Source organism: Rissa tridactyla, chromosome 2 (assembly GCF_028500815.1).
Source record: "Rissa tridactyla isolate bRisTri1 chromosome 2, bRisTri1.patW.cur.20221130, whole genome shotgun sequence".
NCBI lineage: Eukaryota > Metazoa > Chordata > Aves > Charadriiformes > Laridae > Rissa > Rissa tridactyla.
The window spans coordinates 106,178,766-106,206,663 of NC_071467.1; the positions used below are offsets into that span (position 1 = coordinate 106,178,766).

Below are 27,898 nucleotides of genomic sequence, written 5' to 3' on the forward strand. Positions count from 1 at the left end.
CTGCCCATCCACTGCTTCACTGAAACTGCTTCACTTCAGGCCAGAGCTTACACGCTGACTCCAACCTGAATCACAGGACCTTCAGCTGTCCCCAGCAACCCATGGATGCTGTGTGGGAGAGCAGATTTCTGGGAACCATCTTCATCTCCTGGCGGTCCCAAGGTACACTTGTCCAACTGGTAACCTGCAAAGCTCCTGCTTGGGTTGTTGGAACGCTGCCATCCCTTTAGAGACCTGGAAGATCAGGGCTCTACAGTCTGGCTCTGGTTTCCTTTGGAAGACACTTTCTGCCTGCTGGGATCCGAGGACCAGCAGACCGGTGGTCCTCTTGCTGCGAGGATATCTGCAAGGCAAGGTCTGATAAGGAGAGGACGCATTTTTTTGTGCCCAACAGCCATAGCTGAAACCCAGTAAAACAACCCAGGGCGGTTCTCACACAAACACACACGCACGCCCTTCTCAGGCTGTTTCCCCAATGGCACTAGCTCAACTCACAGCAGACGCTTCTCCGTGCCGACGGCTCCCCTCTCCCCTTCCGGGGGAGAGCAAAATCTCCCACCAACCCGTCTCGGTTCCGAGCCGTGAAGTTGTGTGTATGTAAGTCAGAGCTAGTCAGAGCACCGCTTCTTTTCCCCCTTCCTTTCCCTTCTCCCCTCGCCTCGCTCCTCCGCCTCTTCGCCCCCCGGGAGGCCGCCGCCCGCGCCCCCGTCGCTCCCTCCGGAGCTGCGGCCTCGGCGCCGTCAGTCAGGCGGCGAGGGGGCGGTGGCTGGAGGGGGCGGGGGCCGGCGCCAGAGGCACCGCCCCCTGCTGCTTGAGGAAATGGCTCTCACGTGAGGGAGGCGGCAGCGCCGGGCTTACCCTGCCCGCTGCCCTGGGAGGAGGCGCCAGCGGGTCCTGGGGCCGTCTGCGCCATGCCGACCAGCTTCACGGTGGTGCCGGTGGAGGCGCAGGGCGAGGAGCGGGATGGGCAGCGGCAGGAGGAGGAGGAGGAAGAAGAAGACGAGGAGAGGGACCGGGGCTCCGGTGAGAGAGAGGGGAGCGGGGAGGTGCCGGGGACACAGACACACACACGCAGTCCCTGAGGACGGCGCCGGCGGGGTGGGTGTGTGAGCGAGCAGGGCTTCCGCGTGGAGCAGGGGGTCTCGCCGCCGGAGGGCTCCTGCAGCCTGTGGAGGGGCCACATCGCCTCTCCGCAGCGGGGGCAATACCGGGGCTACCTGTCCAGGTGGAGAAGAGCGCTTCGGGAGAGGGCGAAAGTCCGCCGCCTGGGGTGGCCGAGACCTTGTTCCTCTTTGTTTCCGCAAGCTACCGCCGCTGCCCGAAAAGAGGAAGTGCTCCTGGGCGGCTCCAGCCGGGGGAGAGGAGCAGCCTGGGGGCGGGCGCGGCGCCCGCCCGGGGCGATGTGGGGCGGTCAGTCTGCCGCCCGCTTTCAAGGGGGAGCGGAAGTAACCAGTGCCGCTGGTAGCTCAACAGGCAGACACAAAACCTCTGCTAAACAGGCAAGTCCTACCTCCTGGAGCTCGCTAGAGAGAGATGTAGGAGAGCTCTAATTCAGGCTGTGGAGAAGAGCACGCCACACCTGCCTCGCTCCAGGTGTTTGTCCAGCCATGTACTTTTGCACCAGCGACCGTGTTGTGTTTTGCTGCCTGGTGGCAAGGTGTTAGGCGCCTTGCCTCCTGCTAGGCCTCGCCCCCGAAGCCGCCCTGGGGGAGCAGAATCAAGCCTGAGCTAGGAGTTGGGGCATCACCAGCGAGGGTCGGGTCAGGGCAGCGGGACAAGTATGTGTCTGCAAGTGGTGGTGGGGGAATGAGTGCTTTTATCACTTGGATGATAAGGCGCTGCTAAGGAAGCAGTAACTCTTTCTTCCTTTGGCTCAGAAGCCCTTAACACTTCCTCTTTCCAAAGGGTGTTGCAGTGGCAATGCCAAGTATGGTGCTTGAGTCACTGCTAGCACTCTGAGAGCTAGTTGGATTTTGCACTTGTCTTTTGGGTGTTACAATCAATACTCATTGTTAACGGTTTGGGGGTTTTTTAGATGTTAGAAAAAGATGGGTTTTTGTAAGAGGCAGTTCCTCATAATGGTGGTTTCTCCCTTTCGTGGTGTAGATCACAGTTAAGTAAGGCTAATACCATGTGATATTGCATGTGAATGTAAGAGATGATAAACAGATTTGGCAAACTTAAATGTATTTACATTATTTTTATTTCTTTTTTGCACAAAGACTCTTAGGAAGACAATCCATTAAACCCCAAGCAGACAAAGAGGGCTGGGGGGGTGGGGGGCTTTCTCCCAGAGCTTTGTCCTATCAAACCCCTACCTACCTGTAAAAGATATATACTACATGTAGTTGCATTTCTTTTGGTATGTTCAAGCAGTGAGCAAGGGTTCTAATAACTGCCACTTTTTTTTTTTCCCCCAAACTAAATGGAATAGAAAAAATAGCAAAAAAAACAAACTGTTGCCACACTTTATACTGTACTGGATGGATGACAGCAATACAGCATTAATCTGTTTGGGTAGTTTTCCTTATGGTAGAAGAGCTAGCCAGAAAGGCATGGAGTGTCACGTTTGGTCACATGGCATCTCAAAATACTGGAATACATACAGGCTTAGTTAGACAGGAGTTGTTAGACCATGCGTAGCATGTGGAAGCTTGGAACATCTGGAGATCTTGGGAGGGTGAGGGAAAGAGTGGAACTGGCACTCCTGTAGTGGCTTATTTCTAACCTTTAGGGTTGTGACTAAAAAAGAAGAAAAAGAATAATTCTTCATGCAATTAAGTAGAATTTGTGTGGACTAGCAGTTATATTTGCAAAATGTTTAAACTATCTACAGTTCTGAATCCGTATCACTTAAGTGGATGAACTTAGGTATGACTCTTCCTGTTAATGTGCCTGTAAAATAGGGAGCAGAGGGGAAAACACTGAAAAGAGAAGGCTTGTAAACAAGATATAGTCGGAGAGCTCTGACTTCGTTAAGAGATTAAATACCATACTCAGATATGGAGGTTTGGGATGTGAACCCAATGTTGCTTAATGTTGCCTCAGGTATTATATGGATGGTCATGGTATGTAAACCTGTAATGGATCAAATTAAGTTAATGCTGTGTAATCAAATAATTCTCATTGACTCATTCTTCATGAAAACTTTAAAGAATTCTAAAATATTAGTACAGCTAAAAGCTGTTAAATCCATCTAAAAGCCTGCTGCCTTGAAAAAAAGGCTAGGGTGTAAATATTTCTCTCCTGCCCTTTTCCACATCCCTGAGTTCCCTTCTGTTTTCCTGCACTTGACCTTGGTGTTCATCAGACACTTCAGGGAGCTGGGTCAACATGCTAAACTGGCAGAAAACTAACTGCAGAGAAAAAAAAAAAAATACGCTTCCCCTGTTTTTGGAGTTCAGGTGAGTGAGTGTTGCAAAAAGTCTGCGAATGTCTAGAGTTGTGTTAAGCTGGGGGGACGGGGTAAAGCCTGAGAGCAGGGATGGAAGTGAAAAAAGAGAGGAGAATGGGAACTTCCCCTTTGGCTCACCCTTAGCCTATACAGCTCTATACAATTTTGTTCCACTTTTCTGGGAATCTAGAATTTTAGCAGTTTTGATTGACGTGTCTGGCTTAAAAACCAAGTAGGTGTTCTGGAACTCTTGAGTGCACTAGAACCTCGTTTAAAAAAAACCAAACAAACAAAATCCCCAGAAAACAAACAAACAAACCCCAGCTGAACCAAAAACCAAATCAACCAACCAAAAAAACCCAAAACAAATCCCACCACTAAACCCACAACACTTGTTTTGGAGGGAAGTAGACTGTATGCTGTTTAGCCATTAGATTACCACTAAAGTAATTCTGGTATTTTATTAGCAAGGCACTTATCAATTATTCTGTGCGTTTATCCCCTTACACTCACTCATACCTGGCACTCATTTATGTGATAATGGACTAAGCTGAGATGTTCTTACTGTATGTTCTTCACTCCTTCATAGTCATCTGAAATTCTATAGCCTTGTATTTTCTCAGTTATGTGACAGTTATGTGTGAAGAAGGGGAAGACTTGGGTGAGTTGCTATTCGCCCGGATTACAGCACTGGCCAAATGGCCAAAGTAGTACTTGGGAAGAGCAGGGTGGTAGAGTGGAAATTAATGCTTGAATTGAACAATATAATTGGGGGTTGGAGCCTGCTAACTCAAATATTGGACAAAGTATCAGAAGGCATATGTGCCAGTGCAGAAGCATGTGTCTGTGTCTCTTAATGTGTTTATAGTACGCTACAAGTGAAAGGGTAGTCAGGAAATAGTAACTAGTTGAAGAAGAGGAGGAAACAGGGAGTCTGTTGTAGGCAGTAATGGATGAAATTTTAAGAGAAATTCTGGCTCTGACTTGTGTTGGGGTTTTTTGTTTGTTTTCTTCACACGTATCAGTAAGTGACTGTCTATTGGATAGACCTGTCCAAACTTTGTAAAGTCGATCAAATCTCTATTTCATCAGTAGCTCTGCATGTCAGGTGTTTCAAAGCATAACTAGTGTTTTTAGCATCCCATAGTATTATTTACCTAGCCACAGCAGTGTCTTATTTAGAAACCAATGTGAGAGCTAACTCCTACAAAATATTTTTGAATTGAAGACAAGGAATATCAATCACAAACCTGGTCATCTACCAAGAAGTCATCACATAACTAATGAAGCACGGATGCTGTGTATTTCTATAAAATGCTAATTCTTGAGGCAGGTATGTGTATGTCACTCTCTAGATTACTCAAGCTTTTTATAAACCTTGTTTCATCTTAACTCTGTCACCGTTTTTTCCAAACTGCATACTCTTACTTAGTCATTAGTGATTCTTCACTTGGAAACTGTTTCATACTTACTGTTCTACTTTCCGTCTTTCTCTGAACTTTTTCCACTTCTGTCCATTTTGAAATTGGGGAAGTTCCAGAATTTCATTTGATAATCAAGTTGTAAACAAACAGTGGTGTGTGTGATTTTTGGTTTTGGTGAGGTGTTTTTTTTGTGTTGTGTTTTTTTTTTTTTTTTTTTTTTTTCTTCCCCATACTGCACTCTTCTCCCTTTTTTTCCTGATGTTCAGGCAGTGGTTTGAAAAGTGATTATTGAACTGGTGTTTTTATGAAACAGTCTTAACCAAACTATCCCATTCATGAGCGGTAGTGATCAGCTGCAGCCCAACTGGTTTCTGATTGTTTTCCTTTGTGTATGTATCTATCTGCTCTTAAACTTCTACGTCAAATTTTGCCTGTTAGTTTAACATTCATGTAGTCTTGGAGATCTGCAGTGCTCCAAAGTTGGCCTGTGTCTTGACTATCCTGAATAACTTCAAACAGTTTCAAATTGTCACATCTCTGATCATCTTGTGTTTTTTACTTTTGTTGATGTTTTTTATTAATGTGGAACAGCAAGTGTCCCAGCAGAACTTCAGTGACCATCTCCATTTCTGAGACCAGACTATATTTGTCTTCTACTTTCTTACTCAATTATTTACCTGTGGTTTATCTAATATCTTCTCTTTTATTCTATGGCTGCTTTAGCTCCTTAAGTATGTTCAGAGGAGGACTTCATCAAAAGCCTTTTGGAGATCTTGGCAGACTGTATAAATTAGGTTTCCATTATCCATGTGCTTGTTGATTTTTATTTTTTATTTTTTTTTCGAAAACTATTTTAGTCATGTGAGACAGAATCTCCCTGTACAGAAGCCACATTGGTGGTTCTCCCATGTCACCCCAATGTCTTATTGTATAATACAATGTTGGGATGGAAAAATATTATTCCTGTTGCAGATAAATGTGTATCTGACACTTAATCATAGGCATGAGAGCTATACACAGGAATTTTCTTTGCCCTGAGGGGCATTGGCTGTCCAGGTCAACTCCTGATGTATGCCCAGCTCTGCGAGGTACTCTAATTGATCCATTTGCTGTTTAACATAGCTACCCTTATCATCGTGAATATGGGTGTTTCTGTTTGTTAGTTGTTGATAGCTCCAAGGGAAATGAGGGCAAATAAAGGAGGCAGAGTTAGGATAATAAACTAAATAACTTCACTGTGGAGTAAGTGGTTGCTTAGCATTTTGTAACTGTTCAAACATTTCTTTTAGACTGTTGCAGTTTTGACCTTTTTTTGTGATGGAGAGGATCTTAATGCTTGAAATAGCAAGTTATTGTTTTTACTCCATTGTGTTAATTTCATGTGAAAGAAACATTCTCTTACTGTACTTATTGCCTAAGAGCTAAATGTAAATAATTCTAGTCATAAAACAACTTTTAAAGTAGAATATTTCAGAAGAAACTAACATCAAATATAGTGGTATCAAACCTCATAATTTTAGCTTCTCTGATCCTGTAATGAAAATATTATTACTGAGCTTTTTGATCTCTTATTGCTGATTTTTCTTTTGATAATACTTTTGCAGCCATCAGAATATGAGTGAGTAAAGATCTTCTGGTGTAACTGTTTTACTGTTTTTTCGTAATGGAACTGTGCTTGTAATGTTTTCTTATTTTATAATTTTAAGATGACCATTATCCTGTGGAAGCTCACAGGTAAGCATTGTAAAGGATGCCTTTGGTAAAGGATACAGTTTGTTACTGCATAGCAGATCTTACTAGCTGCTGCTGGGGGGGAAAGGGTATTTCTATTTTCTCCAGTGCTACCTCTTGTGAACTCTTTTAGGGAACCAAACTGGCAGGAGACTAACTATGACAGGAAAAAAAGTTTATCTCTAAAAAGTTGTTTTAAGAGGCTTTATTTCCTTGAATAGGAAATAGGTATTGTTCCACACCCACACAGAAAGAAGACCACCCCTTTTGGCGGCACTAACCTGATTAATTTTTCCTGCATCTTTGACCTATGTTGTTGCTTTACATAAAAATAGCTACTAAAGCATGGGGAATGAAACAATTAGTGCTATTTTTATTTGCTCTCCAGACTAATGAAATATAGAATGTTATCACAGGGGACTTACTTTCTCAATCGGAGTAGAGATATTAAGCTTGATGGTGTTGTGTGCTGTTATCTGTGCCACTACCCCCCCCACACCCAACAAAATGCATTGTTTGGTGTAAATGAATTCTTCTACCAATTTAAATGGATTCTCCTACCAATTTTATTTTTTTCCCAACATAATCCTTTGTGGCTTATGTGTTATTTCTTACATAATCAGATATATTTCTCTTTCTACTTGATTCAATGTACCAGTTTAACAAGGAGCATTTCTGGTACAGACTGTAATTTGTATAACTGCAGTTATTTGTATGCCATGGCTTTGTGAACTGACCAGACAGTAACTAGCAGAATTTTAATTTGGCTATGTTATGGTTTGAGAAAACACATAACAATTTATTCTTGCTTAGACAATTATTCTATGACCCAGTGACCCCTCCCCACCTGGAAAGGGTGATCAGGAAAAGCAAGGAAACACCAAGGTTGAAATATAAATAGAATTAATAGGATAAGATTAAATAATTAACAATAATACTAAAGAACTAGTATTAATCCCAATACTAATATATGATATACAAAAAATATACTCAGCCAATTATAACAGTAGGAAGCTGTGCACTGCGAGCAGTGGATAGTAGATGTTGGACACTGAGAGCACAATGGCTTCAGGAGGAAGTGAAAGCCTCAGGGGTCCGGCACCAGGATAGGAAGTTCTCTGGACCACCACCATCAAGGGAGAGGAGAAACTACGTAGCAAACTTCCTGATTTATATTGAATATGACATTCATAGTATAAAACAATCCTGTTGGCCAGCCTGGGTCAAATGCCCAGGCCTTGCTCGCTCCTCATCCCTGCACCTGGCGACCTCATAAACCCTGAGACCCTGAATCCCACATAGCCTAGCTGTCTATAAATGAAGTATTTTCACAAATTCAGATACTAGAGTCTTCTAAAAGTGGAGCTTTCTCCAGCATTAGAAGAGAAATTAGTCCTGTGTTGCTCAACCCGTGACATGCTAATAGTGTATCTTATCCTGTCAGGTTTCTATTTACCTTCCCCTACCCCAAGCTAATAAGAACAGGTTTGGAATATGTTTTTCTTGGCTCTTTGCACCTTTGACGCTGTGCAGCAAAGATGAATTCAGTGGAGAAGGTGCCATTGCTCTCAGCAGTGGTTGTGAATGTTTCTTCCTTCCCTGCTGAAAGAAAAATACAATTGGTGATGTGCATTGGGGTTACATGGCAAGGTTTTGGTAGCAAGGGGGCCACAGGAGTGGTTTCAGAGAGAAGATGCCAGAAGCAGCCCCTGTGTCAGACAGAGCCAGTTCCAGCCGACTCCAAGACAGCCCAGCTCCAAGATGCACCTGCCACTGGCCAAAGCTGAGCCCATTGGTAATGTTGATTAGAAAGAGTAAAACAAACAAAAAACCCCACCTGTGCAACAGCAGTTAAGAGGTAGGAGTGAGAACATGTGAGAGAAACAAGTCTGCAGACACCAAGATCAGTGAAGGAGGAGGTGCTGGAGCAGAGATTCCCCTGAAGTCTGTGGTGAAGACCATGGGATGCAAGTTGTCTCCATCCTGCAGCTCATGGAGGACCCCCATGCCAGGTGTGCCCTGAAGAAAACTGTGACCTATGGAGAGCCCACACTGGAGGAGGCTCCTGGCCCATGGAGAGGAGGCATGCCAGAACAGGTTTTCTGGCAGGACCTGCGACCACATGAGGAGACCCATGGTGGAGCAGTCCATTTGTGAAGGATGGTACCCCATAGAAAGGACCGTGCTGGAGCAGTACTTGAAGAACTGCAGCCCATAGCAAGGGCCCTATATTGGAGAAGGTAATGAAGGACTGTCTCCTGTGGGTGGGACCCCATGCTGGAGCAGGGGAAGAGCATGAGGAAGAAGGAGCAGCACAGACAGCACGTAATGAACTGACTGTAATCTCTGTTCCCTGATCCCCCTGTGCTGCTCGGGGGAAGGAGGCAGACAAGTTGGGAGTGAAGTTGAGCCTGGGAAGAAGGGAGGGGCGAGGGGGAGAAGGTGTTTCCAGATTTGCTTTTATTTCTCATTATCCCACTCTCTTAATTGACAGTAAATTAAATTAATTTTCTCCAGTCGAATCTCTTTTGCCTGTGATGGTAACTGCTGAGTGATCTCACTGTCCTTTTCTCAACCCATAACCTTTTTAGTCTTATTTTCTCCCCCTGTCCTGTTGAGAAGGGCGAGTGATAGAGAGGCTTGGTGGGCATCTGGTGGCTAGCTAAGGTCAACCTGCCACTTGAAGTCTATGAAAACTGCAATCTCTCTGACTTCAAATGCAAACTTTCAAGTAGTTGCAAAATTGGATCTAGTTTGATGCACTAGGTTGTGCCACGCTATGTTCTTACTATGTTGTCCTGACCCTGCATTACAAAAGGTATAACTGTTTCTGTGGTAGCTTCTCAACCCTCAAAATTGCCATTCTGGAGTTTTAGGGCATCAAAAGTGTTACCTACTTATTTTTAAAGGTCTGATGGTATCCTCAGAAATGGATTCACGAGCAATTAGCAGTATGCAAACTTAAAGATGATCCCTCAATAATTTTCCGCTTGAATCACAGCTATAGGAAAGCATGGCTTAATGCCTGTGTAAATTGGACAGTATTTGTTATCTGCTTCCTGATTTCAACAGTTAACGTTCTTAATTAGGTACTTTAATTAGCTGTATCCTTTAGCTAACTCATAGCAATCAAAAATAAGCAGCATTCAGCCTGCTTAGGAAGCCTTTCTGGGAGCTTTCAGGAGGTGAGATGTTGATTGGTAACTGCTTTGCAAAAATGGATTATTTTTTCTTTAAACTCATGTGTGTCTTCTGAAAGAAAAAATCTTCTCCTGGAGGAAGAAATAAAAAAAAAGAAAACCAACTTGTTCTGTTTCTTGCCTTCTGACAGGGGGCACACAGTTTGCAACTTCTTCAAGTCTTCCTACAAGCTTACATTTTTTTTTTTAAGAGAATAAAACCTTTTAGCAGATTAATTCCAATTTTGAAGACTGGGAAGCTTGAGTATTTTTCTTCTAGCTTCAGAAAGGAAAGTTTAGAACATCCTTGAAAATATGTCAGAAGTTTGCTTTATCTGTAGAATTGTCCTGATAGAAACTTACCAGGACAGGATGTGCAAGCAATAGCTTACTGCCATTGATTAGTGACCAGTCCTATCTCTAGCCCTCTACTGCACTGTCTTGCTTTGTGGAACATCTGCTGAGGACTTGCACGAGCTGCTTTATTTTGCTAGTGACGAACAAGAAGCAGTCCTGGGGAGGGCTGCGGGGGAGGAATTCAAAATGGGGAGGTACAGGAGGCAGGCTTTTTGCAGCATCAGTGAGCTACAGCGGCTCTTCTAGGGACCTAGTAAGTACCAGAGCTGGTTCTAGCAAGGAGGAACTTTGGGAAATGGTCTTGGAAGGAGCCTTCAACCCTTTCAGCCTTTCTGCGGTTGACCGTGCTTGTGGCATAGGTGTTAGGATCACAGAAAAGAGTAGATTTCGGATGCGATTCAAAGATTTGACCACAGGAACTAGTCCATTCTAAGCAATAGCATCCATTTAATAGACTTGAAACAGTTTGTATGGAGTTGTTTAAGGCTGGTATAGAAGCTGAAATAGATTAATACATAAACTAGAAAATGGTGATACATCTAATTTGAAAGAGAACTAACAAATTATGCAGCCGGTCTTAAAGAGGACCCCTTTAATTTCAAAATACTTTTTTTTTTTTTTAAAAAAGAGTGCTTGCAAAGTTACTAGAATTATATTTAATTATTTTTTATCTGCTGTATCTTAAGTACAATTAATGCAAGCTCTTTCTACATAAAATCAATGTTTAGCAACTATACTTATGGTGAACTTGCTTAAGATCTGCTAACGTGTATTTGATGCACAAAACTGGCTTATTTAATAGACAGAATAGGTTGACGCTGCTTGTTGCTAATGTATGCTGATCTGCTTAGTGGAAGTATTTTTAAGTGCATTTATTTGATGTAAAGAAATCCTTAAATGTAATTATTACTAGGGGAAGATGTGGGGTGATTTAATAACTTGACCTTGCCCATTTCACTAAGCATGGTGTTTATTGCTGATGGAAATCCTCCAGCTTAATTCTCTTTAGAGAGTTCTGACTGTCATGTAGTTTGTCTGTGTCATGTGCATGCCTCACACTGCATGAAGCCTTAATGACTTGTTTCAGGATTAATCCAATGCTAGTAAGAAACAGGATTTGAGGTCTTACACAAAGCTGGGAGGAAGCAACTGTCAGTTTCCTATTTCAATTCTTGATCTGTGAAGAATCAACAGAGGGGAACAACTTGGCTTTCCTTAATAATGAGCGAACAAGATTATGAAGAAAGTGGGCCAAATCCAAGTGAGTCTCTTTAAAAGACAATACCGTGGTTCTAATGACTCTTACTGAAATAGCAGGTTCTGTTCTTCCAGCTATATTATAAAGAATTTATAAAGAGCTTTTGCAGTGTGTTTTCATTAGAAGTAGGCCGTGCTTGATCATAATAGTAGCCTAAGTAAAGGAAAACTAAAATTTAGTGATGTTGATAAGGTAAGTGATGGTTGTAGTATTAGAATCCTCCATTATGTAAGGGGGTTTAGAAGGACCTTAAGTATACCTTGTTCTGCTTTTCGAGATAACTTACATAAATCGTTCTTCTCATTGATAAAAATAATGCAATAAATTAGTGATATAGTAAATATATTTAGACATTTCTTTACTAAAAAAAACCCAATAACCTGCAACTTTGAAGTAGATTGCACTGAATTCTTAAACCCGTCTGATGCAGAAATTCAGAGGCAAGATGTGCTCAAACAAGGTTATTGATGTCTTTTTAGAATTTGACCTAAAGCAAGGTAGTGGCTTTTTAAAACCTGAGTTTATGCTAGAGCTCTAAAGAATACTTCTGTATGTTTTTGGCTTAGGAGTGGTAAGAAATAAAATTTTTAAGATTGTCTGAGTTCTCTTTAGCTGCCAATCAAAAATTTGGACCTATAGGAAGTAAATATGCATGATAGAGAAGATAAAATTACAGTTTTTGCCACAGGTAGCTTTCTTGAATGTGACACTTGTATACATTGGTTCTAGTGACTTTTAAATTTTATGTATTTTTACCTTAAAGATTATTTACATTAACAGTAAATACTTGTTTACTCTTGTGCAAACAGGATCTCATCTTCATATTCTTAGTTTGTAGTGGTTTGTTCTTAATATGACTGAATACTAACTTAATGAAAATGTTTATAGTTTTAAAATAAAAACTATGGTATTTTTCACCTGTATCTGGCTAACCGTAACCTTCAAGGTATGTGGACTGTGATTGAGTTGCCCTTTGGAAACCATGAAAGGTTAGGACTCTCCTGTGAAGTATTATTCTTCAACTGTGTTCTAACTTTATATGCTACTGTCTAAAGCAGAAATTTCTAGTGGTAAGCAAAACTTCTTAGTTTTACACATGTTTAGGGAACAGCTATACCGTATCACAGCCAAGCTATCTTACTTGAGGCCATGTGGTTGAAAAGTTTAGATCATTCTCACTATTTTGAACACCACCTGTATTCTTTTGTCACATAAAAAGAATCTGCTTTTATTTTTCAGATAGATGTTAAAGTCTTACATGACAGGAGATGTACATGCTTGCTTTTTTGGACAAAATGTGTTTGAATATAAAGTCAAATAGGAACACTTATTGAATGTGAATCATAATGACAGACATAGTGTGGGACCGCAAGGAAGCAGTGAATCTGGAAAGGGTTTAGGGGTCAGACTGGAATAGAATAGGATGAGCTTGGTTTAATGCTGTGGTAAAGAGGGCTAGCCTGATCCTTGGAATAGAGAGGTGATGATTAGACTTCTGTAAATAGCAGGATTGAGAATGTTGTTAGAAGGCTGTATTTGACTTTTCAAGTTTGAATTTTTTTTTGCATGCCTTAAACTGGAGAGAATGTTGCCACAAAAATGATTAAAGTTTAGGAAAATGTTTCATGAACTTAACTGTTTCAGTTTTTCAGAAGAAAGCTTGAGAAGATTTTATAAGTAGAGTTACCTTCACAGATAGAAAATACTAAGTGTGAGTGGTTAAATTTGGAAGGTCTACTAGTATGTTATAGCTACAAGTTTGAAAAGAGCCAATTTTAAATAGAAATAAAGAACATCCCGTTTTAAATTATCAATTTATCTTTATAATGTTTTTTTTAGTCCTTTTTCTTATTTCAGCTCTGAAAACATCAAGAGATAATTGGTGAAATCTCAGTATGTTTTTTTCAAAGTTATAGAGCCTAATGCAGAATGAAATTCTGTAACTTGTGGAAACAAAGGGAATCAGATTAGATGGTCTAATATTTTTGTCCTTAATCTCCTGAACAAGCATCCTAGTGCAAATTTAGGATCATTTAAGTGATCATTTCCTTCCACCCCAAGCCCTGCTCTGCCACTTTCTGTAAGACAAGATACCTGTAACACATTTTTTCATATTCTACCTCTTTTGATTTGGGGGAGGGAGGTGGAGAACCAGCCCCTGTGGTTCTATGATTTAGTAATATTGGCATCAATGCTAAGGAAGTGGGTTTGCTTACATTGATTGCTTATTCCTATACTGATGGTGTCTCTAGTTCCAGCACAAGCATTCATGTAGTGAACACACAAACCTGGCTGGATTAAAAGTAGCAGCAAGAATAAAAACAAAAGCAAAATCAAAATGACTCTCTTCCAACTCAGCATTAAGCACACACCCCTGTTGAGTTTACTATAGATATATCTATATCTGTTTGTGTGAGGAACAATGTGATACAGGGACAGAAATGGGTGAGTAGTATGTGTGAGAAGGGAATGAGAAGGCCACCTCTTCGGTGGCAAAGGTGACTTCTGCATTTCTAACTTACGCTGTTCAGTTCTCTATTTACACTGTATAAAATGGACAGGTTTGGATCAGCTTAGAAACTGTCAACATACCTCAAAGTATTCTACCTGTCAGTGTTTGTGAGGATTGCTGCTCTGAAACTTCTGAGGAATATGAGTTTGAACGAAGTCTTTTGTGTCTATGACTAACACTTTGAATTGTGATATGGAGACGTATTTCTGATGCAAGTTTTGTTTGCTGTGTGGAAATGTTAATGAGAAATCATCTGGTGGCATTGGCAGTTTTAAACTTGAGGCTAGCACAACTCTGGGATGGTTTGGGATAACTTGTGTGGGCTACGCTGCATAGGTAATTGAGGGGCTGGGGTGTATGGGAGTGCACGTTGTAATGATCTGTACGAACGCTCTGAATATTACTTCCCAAACTTGAGACATCTTCTGCTTTCTCTGTTTGCAGCTGGTTTTTCATGTGTATATATATAAAAAAGTAATTTGGCGTAGCTAATTTCCATGTAAATATAGCTATACCATCACAGTGCTTGAGTATCTGTAGAAATCAGGAGTAGGAATTTTTGCATGTCCCATCAACACAGAAAATACCGTACAGGCTTCTAGGAAAGGAACATTAGTTGTGGCTTTAGTTTGTCTACTGGCCCATCAGTAAGCACAGAGTTGTGCTATGGTGTGTGAACATTCCATAGCAGATTAAAAATGTAATAATAGTAGTAATAATAATTTTAAACTATATATTTGGGGGGACAGAGACAGGTTTATTTATAGAGCTTAGTCTTTGATCACCTTATGTTGGGTGGAATGGAGTGTCGCATCAATGGGTGAGCTTCTTGCGTATGTCCTAAGACAGAGGAAACCTTAGACCATAATCAAGCCCGTGGATGATTTTTGTTGTTAAATTTTGCCTTTCTCATGGATCTCTGATGGTCCAAGATGAAATACTGGCTCAGATGGACTACTAAGCTAGTCCAGACTGAATATGTTTTGCCTGTAACACCTAGTAACTTGAATTACTTTCAGAAATCAAATAACACTAAGTATAGATTTTTTGAGTGCTTTAATTGGATTCCAGAAGACATGTGCAGCTTAGAAGACTGTCTAAAACTATATTGGAAGTTATAATTTTTATTGTATGTTTAATTCGCCTGTACACCTTAGAGGAGTTTGATGCAATTTCAAAGAAGCCTGAGTGAAAGGTGATTTGCTTGTCAAGCATTGGAACAGGCTGCCCAGGAAAGTGGTTGAGTCACCATCCCTGAAGGTATTTAAAAGACAGATAGATGAGGTGCTGAGGGACTTGGTAGCGTTAGGTTTACAGTTGGACTCTGATCTTAAGAGTCTCTTCCAATGTAAATGATTCTCTGATTTGATTATTCTTCTTCATAGAATTCAAGGGAATGGGGTTAAGACATAAAGCTGTAAATGGCTTGAGACTTACTAGTGGAATGACATACCTACTTCTATGTTCCATGTTACCTCAGGGGAAGCAGCTGAAATGTTTTTTTTTTTTTTTCTTTGTGCTCCATTCCACCTGATGCACCAGTGGTGATATTTACAGCATTTGTGAAAAGTGTAAATCCTGACTGTCTTTCTTTAGTTCTGGTTTTCTAATGAATCCCTTCTTTTGAAGAAAGGATGAGCTAAAGATTATTTTGTTAACGTCACCATATTAGTTGACCATGTGTTGAGATCCTAAAACTAGTTCTTTCTACTGGATGGTGTAATACATCTCAATTTGAGTTACATGTTTGGAAGGCTCAATGTATTTCTAAGCATATTACATAAGCATACTCCCAAAGGTGGCATTTTTAATTTACAGGCAATGCGATTTTGTTGACAGCAATACCGAAAAATTAAAGGAGCTTGTTCAAAGGTGTTCATAACTGTAGGATTGATCAACAAACTTGCAGATGAGAGAGTACTTGTCAGCATATTTTTGTGGTCGCTTTTTCAGCATTGATCCTCTTTCAAACAGCTAAAATAGATAATGCTGGTCATGTCAAATACTATAAAAATACTGTACGAAACACAAAATATGAAGAGACATCTGTATTAAAGAAACAGGAGACTTCTATAGAGTCTGGCAGTGACAGGGCTATTTTGAAGACTAGCATTGAAAAGCTTCAAAATAGGTAGAATATTGGTTGGAAACACTGAAAAAGGATTTGAAGAATAGAAAACCTGAGTTCTGTGTTTTTCCATTTGAAGTCTTTTGGGTGTATTTGACAAGACTTGTTAGACATATTGTGCTCTGAGATTTTTTTCCTATTGGAGCAAAGCCAAGTAACTGTTTGTTTAGAAATACAAGAAATAAAAGAAGATCTTACTATTCTCCTGACTACAGTTTAGAATACTTCATATACAGTGCTGAGATGCCGATTTTTACTTCCAGAACTGGTAAGACAAAACTATATTCTTTAACCTCAGAATTGTGAATACTGATTCACATTATTTGTTTGTCTACAGTTTTGATTAGTCTAATGATACCCACTGAAGTAGTAACTCCAGTGATATTACACTCCTGAATGCAAAACAGTACTTGAAATTCCCCAGCTCACTTCTTGAAGAATAATCCTTTCTGAAGGGATTGGAAGTACCCTGAAGGGAGGAGTTATTTAGCTAGTAAGAACAGCTACTAGCTGTCAATAGGCAAGAAAATCAATAGAAGCGTGGTCTTAGTAAGACAAAAATATCAAGCAACCTTATTTTAATTTGGGAACGTGCCTTGCAATGAATGCATTGTAAAAAATTTTAGCAAAAACAACATGGTCATTTCAAGGAATGGATCTAAAAGAACAGCAATGTTCCAAAAATCTTGGGAAGAAAGTGCAAGGTCTTAACTAAGAAGTTCTAGTGCTTGTACGCTTTAGCAAGAAGATGGGAGTAATCAACATGTATTTGCTTGGGGACAGAGTTGCTCTTTGTTGCCTATGTAAAAGCTAACTGAACCTTTCTCTAAGTACCATGGAGCCAATTAAAGGATAAATGCCAATTTCTCAATCTTGTGCCAAACCAGCAACTTCCATGCACTGTGAAACATCTTGAGTTGCTGGTCTATGAGGGTGAGTCTTCTGTGTTCACCGTGCTCCTTCTGCTGGCCCTGCATTAAGCATTGGTGGAGGAGGGGGACCTAGCCAGGCTGTAGGACTTGAAGCAACAGGGGACCAATTACAAACTGTAGAAAAACAGAAAAATGAAAGATGGAGGATATGGATATATTGGATAAGAACAGCAGTTATGGATGAATTTATCAACAGTTCTTCTCTGTATTGTGGAATTAATCCTAGAGCCCTAATGGAAAACAGCTATCTTCTGAGTCTCTTATGATAGTATGCGTCTTGTATGTCATGATACCAGTAAGTATAGTGATACCATGAATAGCCTATTGGACAAGGGAGCTATGGAGAGCGGTAGGAAATCTGTCAGGCATGTAGTCTCTCATCTGCTTGAGGAACTGAAATCTATTTCTGTCTTTATTACAAGAAAGATAATACTTTGTTCTGAGACTGGTGTCCATGTTTGCAAGAGCTTTGTTCAGGGACTTCATGTGGGGAGAAGTGTCCTGGAGGGGGCAGAGTGGAGGACAAAGGGAAAAGTGTACAACTTGTTTCCAGGTGTTCCTTAATTTTATAGTGAAGAGACCGGGTAGGTGCTGTTGCTGTAACTTGTGAATATAAAGGCAAAAGTACATAGGCAAGGACTTGACTGCTTGGAAATGTCAATGTTGTGACAATGCTGGCATGTAATAGCTTTTGTATTACTTGGGCTGGAAGGCAGTGAAAGTGATGCTACATTTTTTTTTTTGAGAGGTGTGCCAGAGGAGGTCAGGGAGCTACAGCTTAATGAAATTGATAGAACAGAATTGAAGGAATAGAATAAATATACCATGTCATGGAAGAGTCTCCACAGCCTTTATAAAATAATTCTTTTTACGTTGCTTTTTTTTTTTCATAAATTCCTGGCTAAACTACTGGAATTTTTTTCAGGGAGCCAGTGAAGTAATGAAAAGGTAGGTTGGGGTTTTTTGTTGCTTATGTGAAATTCTATTATCAAGTGCTTTTAAGTAAACTGAAAAGATGGGGCAGGGGAGAGATCAGTGCATGTATTAATGAATAATAAGTAATAGTTAAGAGGCAGAACACTAAACTTACTTTAACAGTCAAATCTTTGTACAATTCCCGTAAATGTGGATGTTGAGTCCATGTATGACAAAGACACACAGTTTGGCAGCTACCTCCAGTGTTATCTAGAACCAAATTTTTATGTCTATTCCTCTTATTGTATACCTTGTCTTTTTTTTTTCCTTTTGTTTCTAATTGTTCCACTTTTCCACCAGGGGATGGGATTGCCAGGGAGAGCAGTCCATTTATTAACAATGCAGAGATGGACAGAGGAAACATGTATGAAGGAAAGAATATGGCTCTCTTTGAGGTAAGTTAAATAACCCAAAAACGTATTTCACCTTCAGTTGAGACTCTGGTAATAAGATGAAAACAAGCAAACTGCAGTTTTCTTTCTGTTGAAATTTAGTGGGGGGAAAAAGTCAATTTTAATAACTCTTTAGTAGCTTGGTTCCTGCTAACATTACGTTTCAGTGGATTTGAATGATGTAATAAAAAAAAAGTGCTACAGCTCTTTTGCCTTCTATATTTTCGTTTATCTATGTAGGCAACAACAGTACGTTTTGATACACATTCATGTGAAGATATGAAATAAGCCTTCTTGCATTTAAGATTTTTGGGCTAGGATCTAGAAATTGTTGTTAAGAGAAACCTTCTGAAAGTTAAAGGTAGTGGTTTAAAAAAGCAATATCCAGCTTTAAAAGGATTACCAAATATATTGAGTTGAACAGGAGAAATACAGACTTCTCTTAAAGCAGCAAAACTGTAAAACCAACTGTGATAGGCCATGCCTTAGTTATATTGTCCAATTACATGTAGAGCATTCCATAGCTACTTCTACTTTCCAATATAAGCATCTACTTTATAACGCAAGTTTAATACCTGTTTAATTCACTGATTAAAATCCCTTAAAAAAAAATATTGATATTGTACCTCTAAGTATACTTTTGCAATGGAATAGTAGTTTTAGTGAAGTTCAACCTAAGTTGTTTTGCTCTAACCAGTGTCAACTAGTCTTGCTCTGATGCTTGCTGTTAACAATAAACAAGATCCTTCCGACATTGTTTGCTTAGACATCCTGCTGTTGCAGTCTACCCACTATTTTTTTGTCATCCTCTTATTCCTCTTGTCATCTCTTCTTCCTTTCAAATATCTTAGCATAGGGGAGACGGCCTTTCAGTTCCCTCTTTCTGCATAACCCAAATAATGTATTTTTACTATTTTTCATTAAGTTTTTGAGAAGATTGTGCTAAGGGCCAAACTAGTGTTGGTCACTGATTGTCTTTTCTCACCTATGGAATTTCTTACGATTTTTTTGAAAGAAACCATGGTGGTGGAGTTTTCTCACAAATTTCTCTCCTTCAGGCTCTATTCTATAAAGCAATGCCCAAAATGTCCTGTTGTATTCCTAAGTTTGATAAATTGGCTGTATCTGCTTTTTGTCCCTTTTTAAAACATATGCTTGCATCAGTTATTTTGAAGAGTGGCTGACATTAAATCCTCAGCTGATGGTGTAACGATGACTATCTTTTACATATTTTTGATTATAGACCATGCCGTCACAGTGTTGCCTTGAAAGCCTTCTAATGACTTCATCACCATTGTTGCTGTAGTGGTGAACCTTTTTGGTAGTATATATGTTTCATAGTATGTTTCCTACAATCTTGTTCTTCTCATGTTTTCAGCTGACTTGTGTTTAAATTTTTGTATAAATTGTTACAAAGAAGTTTGGCTATCTTAACCATGATTATCATGACCTAATGCCTCAGGCAGAGATGGCTTAGTTCTTGTCTTTCTGTTTGCAATCCTGGTCTTTTGTCTTCCTTACAATATTGGATCTTGTATACTTGATCAAATTCTCTGGTTCTGCTTTTCTCAAATACTCTTACTGTATATGCTTCTCCTAGACTTTATTGTTTGTTTTAGCATGTTTTTGTTTCGTAGCAGATATTTGTCTAAAGAAAGATGAGCTGACTTCTGTGTCAAATAATATTACAAATGATGTTCGTATGTGCCTGTATTTTCAACAAATGAATACTTTGGAAGTCGCATGCATGGTTTAAGATTAAATAAGCCTGCGACAGTAGGCTTGAGAGTGATCCTTAAGTATCTTGGTGCTTGAGAGAATCATTTGAGATCACTCTCTAGACAAGCAAGAAGCCGGAAAAATGCCCTAATGACTCAATCCTGCCAGTACAATCCCCTAAAAACCCTATTGTGATAGGAATAGATTTTTATAATTACCAATGCCCCTTCTCTAGATTTCCCTTGTATTCCAGCTGTACAAGCTGCATATTGTAACGTAGTGTAAAAAAGTGAAAGCGATATTGCAAGATAGCCTCATGGTGTTAAACTTGGAAAGATTTAGAGCTCTTGTTGGTTGAAAGCTGACTGGTATTTTGTCATGCTAATTTTTGGGTTTGGGTGAGTTGGGGCTGACCTGTTGAGTATGTGTTTGAAGTAGTATCATAAAATCATGACTTTTGGGGAAAAAAACCAACCCAAACCTATTTAATAAATGCAGTATTCTTAAAATCCCAACAGGAAGAAATGGATAGTAATCCCATGGTGTCATCTCTTCTTAATAAACTAGCAAACTACACTAATCTGACTCAAGGTGTGGTGGAACATGAAGCAGATGAAGACAGCAAGCGAAAGGAAGTCAAGGTATTTAAACTTCTAATAAGTTACTGAGACAAAGCTAGCCACAAAGAGGATCATTGCTTCAACCTAAAAAGAAGATATGTGAATGCCTAAAATGAGGAGTGAGACTTGTAATACTGAATTTAAAACTGAAGTGTTTGCAGTATGGCTTGTGTTATGATTTCTTTTTAAGAATTATTTTGGCTGGTTTATTAATGCATTTTAATTGGCTGGATTTTTACCTGAAGTTGAAATTTAAGGAAAACTTAAGATGAAACAGATGACTCTTTAAATCCATAGGATATTTACTCCTGTTAACATGGTGGCAGCTTTTCTGAGTAGCTCTCTTGTTTGTGTGTGTTGCAGTAAGTATTTTTAAAACTTAATGGACACATTCCAATAGAACATTTTGTTGCATACCTCAAAAATACGATATTTATCAGGGGGTGGGGGTGAAGGAAGAAGAGGCAAAGGCTCTTTTTGGGACATCCCTAAACACGCGTGCTAGAAGGTAGCAACTGAATTCTTCAACCGCTGTCTACTGGATAGCCAAAGCTGTCTAGGCCTCTGTAGAAACAGAACACATGCAACGGTCGCAGTCTACGAGATGTTGGATTGATCCCTCTGTGAGCAGGAAGCTGTTTCAGAAGGAGAAAGCTTGGATCAAAAACATGTGACCTGACAGAGTAGAAAAACTCCTAGGCAAGGAGGGATAACGAGCTGAAACTGGTTTTAGCATGGTGACTGAAAGAAATTTACAGTAGATACTGGGAAAAGGAGAGTACTGGGAGTCACTCATCTTTGTGTGTAGAGGGGGTGCTGCTACTGAGTTTGTATGCTGAGCTACGGAGAAAGGAGGAGAAGCGCATAAGAATGAAAAGAAATGAGCACATAGGAGAAGAGACAGATACGAAAAGGTGCTGGAAAGTAAGGTTACAACTGGAGCCCATTTGACTGGAAGAGGGACTTATGGCATGGTACCTAAATAGTTGCAGTAGAACTGTTTACATTAGTGTAGGAAGTGTTGGTACCAGGATAATGGGCAAGGGTGAGGAATAAAGTCCAGCTGTTTCTTTTAGCTTTTTGCTTATCCTGCACTTGTTTATATGGGGGGTTTCTTTTTGTCTCATTTTGCTTGTTCTTTTTTCTTGTTTTGGTTGTTTTGTTTTCTACTTGTGTCTTCTCATCTGAGGATACAGCTTGAGATATGAGAAAACAAACACTGGTCGACTCACGCTTTCCTAAGTGTGATCGTTGTCCTCCATTCAGTGTTGGGCAGAGGTTTCTGTTGATGCAGCACAGTGTTGAGCCCTCTGGAACTGACTAGCCAAATGCACACCGTGTCCTCACTTGCACTTAACCTCGTTTGAGCACCATCTGGTGGCCTGAAAACATATCTATGCATGTGTCTCTTTTCAGATCCATGCCTGAAATTAAGTGATGGCTAAGTAGTAGCCTGGCAGAGTGGCATTTTTAATGTCGTAATTGAGACAGTAGCATTGATGTTGCACATGAATATTGTCCAAGATGCTAAAAATAAGATTATAGTCTAAATGGCATTCCAAGTTTCCTTATAAGTCCTTGGGAACTTAGTATCTTCTTAATAATTTCGTTAACTTAAAAAGCACCAGCGCTTGCTTATTTAATTGATTGCCTTTTTTCACAGCCTGAGTTGTGATTTAAGAAGAGCTTCTGTGTCTGAAAACCTACTGTAACTATTACTTCTAAGTTGAGTCTTTCAAGGCCTGATTTCTTCAGAAGTGTAGAAGGCTGGAACTTAAATAATGAAGCCTGAATGCTTTTGTGTGTGTCTTGGCCCATGGTGATCACCAGCAAATAAAAAGTACAAACACTTGTTGTGTCAGGTTTTACAACTTTTGCAGAAACATATGGTAGTCAGCTTTGCATTTCTTCTGCCCTTGTCATAATGTCTGTTGTCTTTTAAAAACTGAAAACACTTATTGTTGAATATCACACTGTGGGCCAGCTGCTGGGCAATTGGTGATCAACTTTGTGCAGAATATATTTGCTATTTTGATGATAGCAGTAACTTCTCTTCAATGGTAGTCTGTAACTGGTATTTCAGAAGTAAGTTTGTAAAGATTTGTAAATAACAGATAAAGGGGCTTCTTACCCCCTATCACGTTTTCACCCTAGTTCCTATGGAACAAGGGGATTTGCTATGACAAATAGTTTTCTGTCTTTTCAGGAATCTTTCTGCATAAATAGCCTATGAATACTTGCGAAGCTGGGTGCTCTGAAGCTACCATTCAATTTCACTTGGCATTTGTTCATGGAGCATTTGTGATAAGTGTGAGCCTTTGTGGAAGAAAGTGCTTATGGACTTGAATTGTTAAGTACAAAGGAATTAATGTTCTGACTTTGTTTCCAGGTTCCACGTATGGGCACTTTTATCGGTGTGTACCTGCCCTGCTTGCAAAACATCTTGGGGGTCATCCTTTTTCTACGTTTAACGTGGATTGTGGGAACAGCTGGAGTTCTCGAGTCTTTCATAATCGTGTTCATGTGTTGTGCTTGTGTAAGTTAACCTCTTTCTTTTCTGTTGGCCAAATCTTCTGTTTCCTGTTACAAGAATACTGCTGCCTCCTAATATATGAGTAGCAGAGAAAGATTTCTCCTTAATGGCTAAGTATTAGTGCAATTGAGAGACATGGGATATATATATATGTGCTGAGTGTCACGTGTCATTCTAGCCTGTATGGAGTTTCTTTTGAGCTGATCACAGTAAGCTTTTATTTGAAGTATTACATTGATTTTTATTAAATCAGCTTTTGGCAAATATTTCATGATTTGTATTGAGGTTTGAGCTATTCTGCTTTTTACAACTTCAGAACAGACTGAAATATAAACTACAAATCAATCCACAGCATTATGTCCATAAACTAATATTTTGGAATGTGAGACCGCTAGTAGATGATATCGTCATAACAATGACACTTGATCAGTTTGTCACTCCTATTTAATTGGGAGAATGAACTTATTTTAAATGTATTCAGTGATCTGTATTCTTCCAGTTCTTTTTAAAGACTGTCTCAAACATCTAAATTGACTGAATCTTCTACTGAAAAATTTAGTATTTAATTTACACGTGTATCCCTAACCAAAGACATGATCATTTTTGGTTGCTGTAACATCTTATTAAAAAAAAAATTAAAAATCCTAGTTTCATGTAATCACTCTTTCTTGCCTCATCTTTCAAAAAAACTTTCAGTATTTTAAATTTCCTCTATTTCATCTTTCCACAGACTATGCTAACTGCAATTTCAATGAGTGCAATAGCAACAAATGGTGTCGTTCCAGGTAATGTATAATTACCTTAATTATCTGAAAAGGTGAATGGTCAAATGATGGAAGTTTAAAGCTGGGATAAGAAATTTCTGTCACTTGAAGTATCAGAAGTAATGCTTTTGTGTCAAGTGCTTGTAACTGATTTGCAAATGACTTAAGGTCAATTTTCTGCAGTCTTTTTACTGGACCTTCTGGGAATTATGAACTGTAGCACACTTCTGTCATTTGATTGTCATAAATCACTTGATTCTGTTTGAATGAAAGATCAGGTGTTATAATTTTAACTAATAGAGACTTGTCTTCATGAACAGCAGATTTTTTTTTTACAAATCTACAAATAAGGCTGTCCTTTTCTTTTTTTTTTTTTTCTAGTTTTGTTCAAGTTTCTTGTTTTGTGCAAGAATAACAGCCAGCCTGTTGGCAGAAATCTCTTTCTATATAAGCACTCTGTTACGATCATCTCCTTAAAGTTTCAGGATAAACAGATGAACTGATACCTCTTCAATTATGAAGCTGATTTTTTTTTTTTGATGCAAAATCAGTTAGTCTTTGAAGCTCTTATCTTTCTCAGTTTCTCAACACATTAATTGATAATACCAGTTTTCAGATGTTGTTGTGAACTCTGAGCAGTTTACCTAATTATGTTAAAAAAAAAAAGTTCTTCACTTGCATAGCTTCTCTAGCTTAGTAAGGGGTTCCAGAACTGGTGCATAAGTTGTTGGGCAAAAGTAAATGCTATGACTTGTGCAGGATGTAGAATAATCGCATTTCGTGGATACGTACCATATATGAAATATAAATACAATCGAAAAATTTGTTTCAAAAGCTTAGAATAACTACGTTTCACTATAAAATATAATTGGTGTCCAGATAACTAAAATGTTCTGCTCTTTTCCCTCTCATATTTTTCAAGTTCACTGTAAAGGTTTTGCTTAATGTCCGAGTGTCACAGAAATCTTTTGAAGTTGGTAGTTCTTACCCTAGATGGGTCTTCACTTTCACTTTTTTTGTTGGTGCCGATTTCTTGGAGAAATGCTGCTTCTACTGGAACATATGGAGGAGGTAGAAAGCACAGATAGGAACCTAGGATTGAAAGAGACCCGAGCAGCAGGATCATGTCTCTTGCTGTTACATGCAACAGCATTATGTTTAGTTAAAGGATTGGTGATGCTTCATAAATTTTGTGGTTAGTTTTTCATTTGTTCATATTGAAAAGCAGTTTCTTATTTGTGGACTAATTTTATACGAGGCTGGTGTATGTTTATTTAGAGTAAAGCACTTCCTTTCTCTGTCTCCTCTTTCTTCCTTAGTTGTCATGAGTGGGAAAAACATCACGAATTTAGGAGAAGATGGATAGGGAAAAAGAGAGGAGCATGCTGTGAGGGGGCTAGGGGGAAGTCGAGATAAAGAGATTGAAACTTAAACCTTATAGAAAGGGAAATGTTACAGTGAAGAGGTGGGGAGGGGCAGGAGGATGGAGGGTGGTTTATGACTTAAAGAAAAATGATGCATCTATATGGGAAACATGAGTGAGAAGAACTGAAAAATTCTGGGGTGTTAGTGTTAATGTATTAGTGAGACAAGTTCTATTTTGTCTCCATCTCATAAAGAAATTATTCTGGAAGCTTATTGTTTGTGAACAGCTTGGGGTTAGAAACTAAAGATCAATTCACATCTAGTTATACCTGTATATCCTTTTCTTAATTTAGATTGTTTAGCTTGTGGACTTTTTCATCTATTTCCTTGGTGTTTATTCTCTGTGCACTTTGAAATGTACATTCGAGCTGCATAGGTGGTATAGACATTAAATACGGTTTTGGTATGAACACTTCAACCGAGATGCATGCGGTAGTTATCTTGATTATGTTGATTGAATGATTCAAACTTGTTCTCTACTGCTGTCCTTAATCTGAAGGGCTGGAGTTTTTTTTTTCAAATTCACAGCTGGAGGCTCTTACTACATGATTTCAAGATCTTTAGGGCCAGAGTTTGGTGGAGCAGTGGGACTTTGTTTCTACTTGGGTACAACCTTTGCAGGAGCAATGTACATTCTTGGTACCATTGAAATTTTATTGGTAAGTACTAGTTTCTCTTAAGATTAAATGTATTTGGGCTGTTTTGGGAGATTGCTGAGGAATGCACTTGGCCTAAAATGCATTCTAGTTTGGTGAGTTTTAATGTTTTGATGCTATATTTCCAGTATGTCAATACTTATTCTTACTCTACTTGTGACTATTTGAAAAAGTTCAAAAAATTCTTATCAGCAATGCAAAAATACGTTAAAGGCTGTTTGATGTTGTCCTGGTTAAAGTAGTAACCAAACAGAATTTGGTAACTGACACTTACTAATTTGTACCAGATATATCTGTTGTTACCTTTTCATAACATGTTCTGAATACCAAATGTCCCATAAATTATGCCTGTGCTACTATACACCTACAGAGTTGCAAGGAAAACTATATTTATTTTAGTAAGACATACCTAAAATTCCAAAACTAAAGGTATAGGACCAAACTGGAGATTAAAAATAAATAGGAAATATTTCAATAAATTATGCAGAAAATAACATTGTATTAACAAGTAGACTTTGGAGACATGTTAAGATTTAATTCAGTGATTTTTGTACCAACTTAAAACTACAACTTCTAGATAAAAAATGACAAAAAATACCACAAGAAATAATGTAGTCCTTAACGAAATGTCACATTAGGTTGCAGATTAAATCATAGTCAACAATGCATATTTTTAGGGCCTCTGAAATGTCATTTGGATTTAATGACGGTGTTAGCTATTTTAAGTTAAAAATAGTTCACTTACAAATGTGAAAGAATTAATTTCTTCTTTCAATCTTTGTTTGCATATGTTCATGATGCATCACAACAAACTTACAAGAAGTTTGATCTGTATATTATGCTGCTTTTGTGTTGTATATCCTCCTCTCCTTTTCCAAACAATAATAAGCAGATGCACACAGCACTTCCTTTAGGTCACCTTAGACTTGGAATTGAAAAGCTATACTGAGTCCATCTTGAGAGTCAGTTTATCTTTCGCTTTGCAGTCTCCATTTAATTCAACTCTGAATGATGTCTTACTCTTTTATTTATTTATTTTTTCGTTCCATGTAACATAAGAAGGCTTTGGTTCCTTTCCTTGTGACTCTCAAGTTTTAACAAGGATGTGGATTTCATGGTGTGAGCTATCCTTTGTCTTTTCCGCATCTTTTTTTTTTGTCTTCTTGCTGTAACTTCTCAATATATATCTTGTTTCATTTTTCCCAGGCTGTATGCCTTTGAGCTCTGAATTCTTCAGGGGAGCTTCCACTTACTTTGTATCTACTGGAATTAGTTTTCCATTTTACTGTTCTAGTTTTAAGATCATGACTATAAGGTTTTAAATCTGGCAACTACGTTACAGTAAGCAGTCAACACACCTAGGTGGCTCTGCATTTCTGTTGGAAGAGCTACTTAGTCTTGGTGAGTATGGCATAAGGCCTTTTAAGCCATGTTTTCTTGAGGTCTAGGAGGACTCCTTCCAGATGAAAATCTGTAGGCTTGGCATCAGACAAGCATTCCCAGGATAATGTGCAGAATTTTTTCAGCTTCTACAATGCTTGGCACTGCCATCTTCACTGGGGAAAGCTGCTGCCCAATGAAAGGTTATGGAGAACATGAAGGGCGTATCTCCTATGAGGCAGGAATTAAGAATCTATCCCATTTTCTCTTTTTTAGACTAACGGCTTTGAAATTTCATATTCCTATAAAGATGCAGTTGAAGACTGCCTGTATGGCACTGGCCTATCTACTGTGGCTTTGCCTCATCCAGGAGGGGCCAGACAGTTATTGGTCATCATATCAGAGACTGTGCAGATATGCACAGGAGGTACTTCAGAACTACTCCTTCTGGTTACTTACTATGACCCACGTTATAAATTCAAAAAAACATGGATTTGAAATTAGAGATAGTCTTCGCTC

At 39.2% G+C, this 27,898-nt stretch overlaps 1 protein-coding gene across 2 annotated transcripts in view; it reads left to right on the forward strand.

The window, feature by feature from the left end:
* Positions 1-829: 829 nt before the first annotated feature.
* The window catches only part of SLC12A7 (solute carrier family 12 member 7), a 74,484-nt gene continuing 47,415 nt past the window's right edge, over positions 830-27,898 (forward strand). Inside the window, exons 1-6 of one of the 2 annotated variants that reach the window (XM_054192955.1) lie at positions 830-1,023; positions 18,191-18,285; positions 20,520-20,642; positions 23,011-23,157; positions 23,885-23,939; positions 25,872-26,002. In XM_054192955.1, the coding sequence (XP_054048930.1) occupies positions 912-1,023; positions 18,191-18,285; positions 20,520-20,642; positions 23,011-23,157; positions 23,885-23,939; positions 25,872-26,002 (663 nt within the window). In that variant the 5' untranslated portion in view covers positions 830-911. The remainder of the gene's footprint in view (positions 1,024-18,190; positions 18,286-20,519; positions 20,643-23,010; positions 23,158-23,884; positions 23,940-25,871; positions 26,003-27,898) is intronic. The other variant, XM_054192956.1, reaches the window with a different exon arrangement.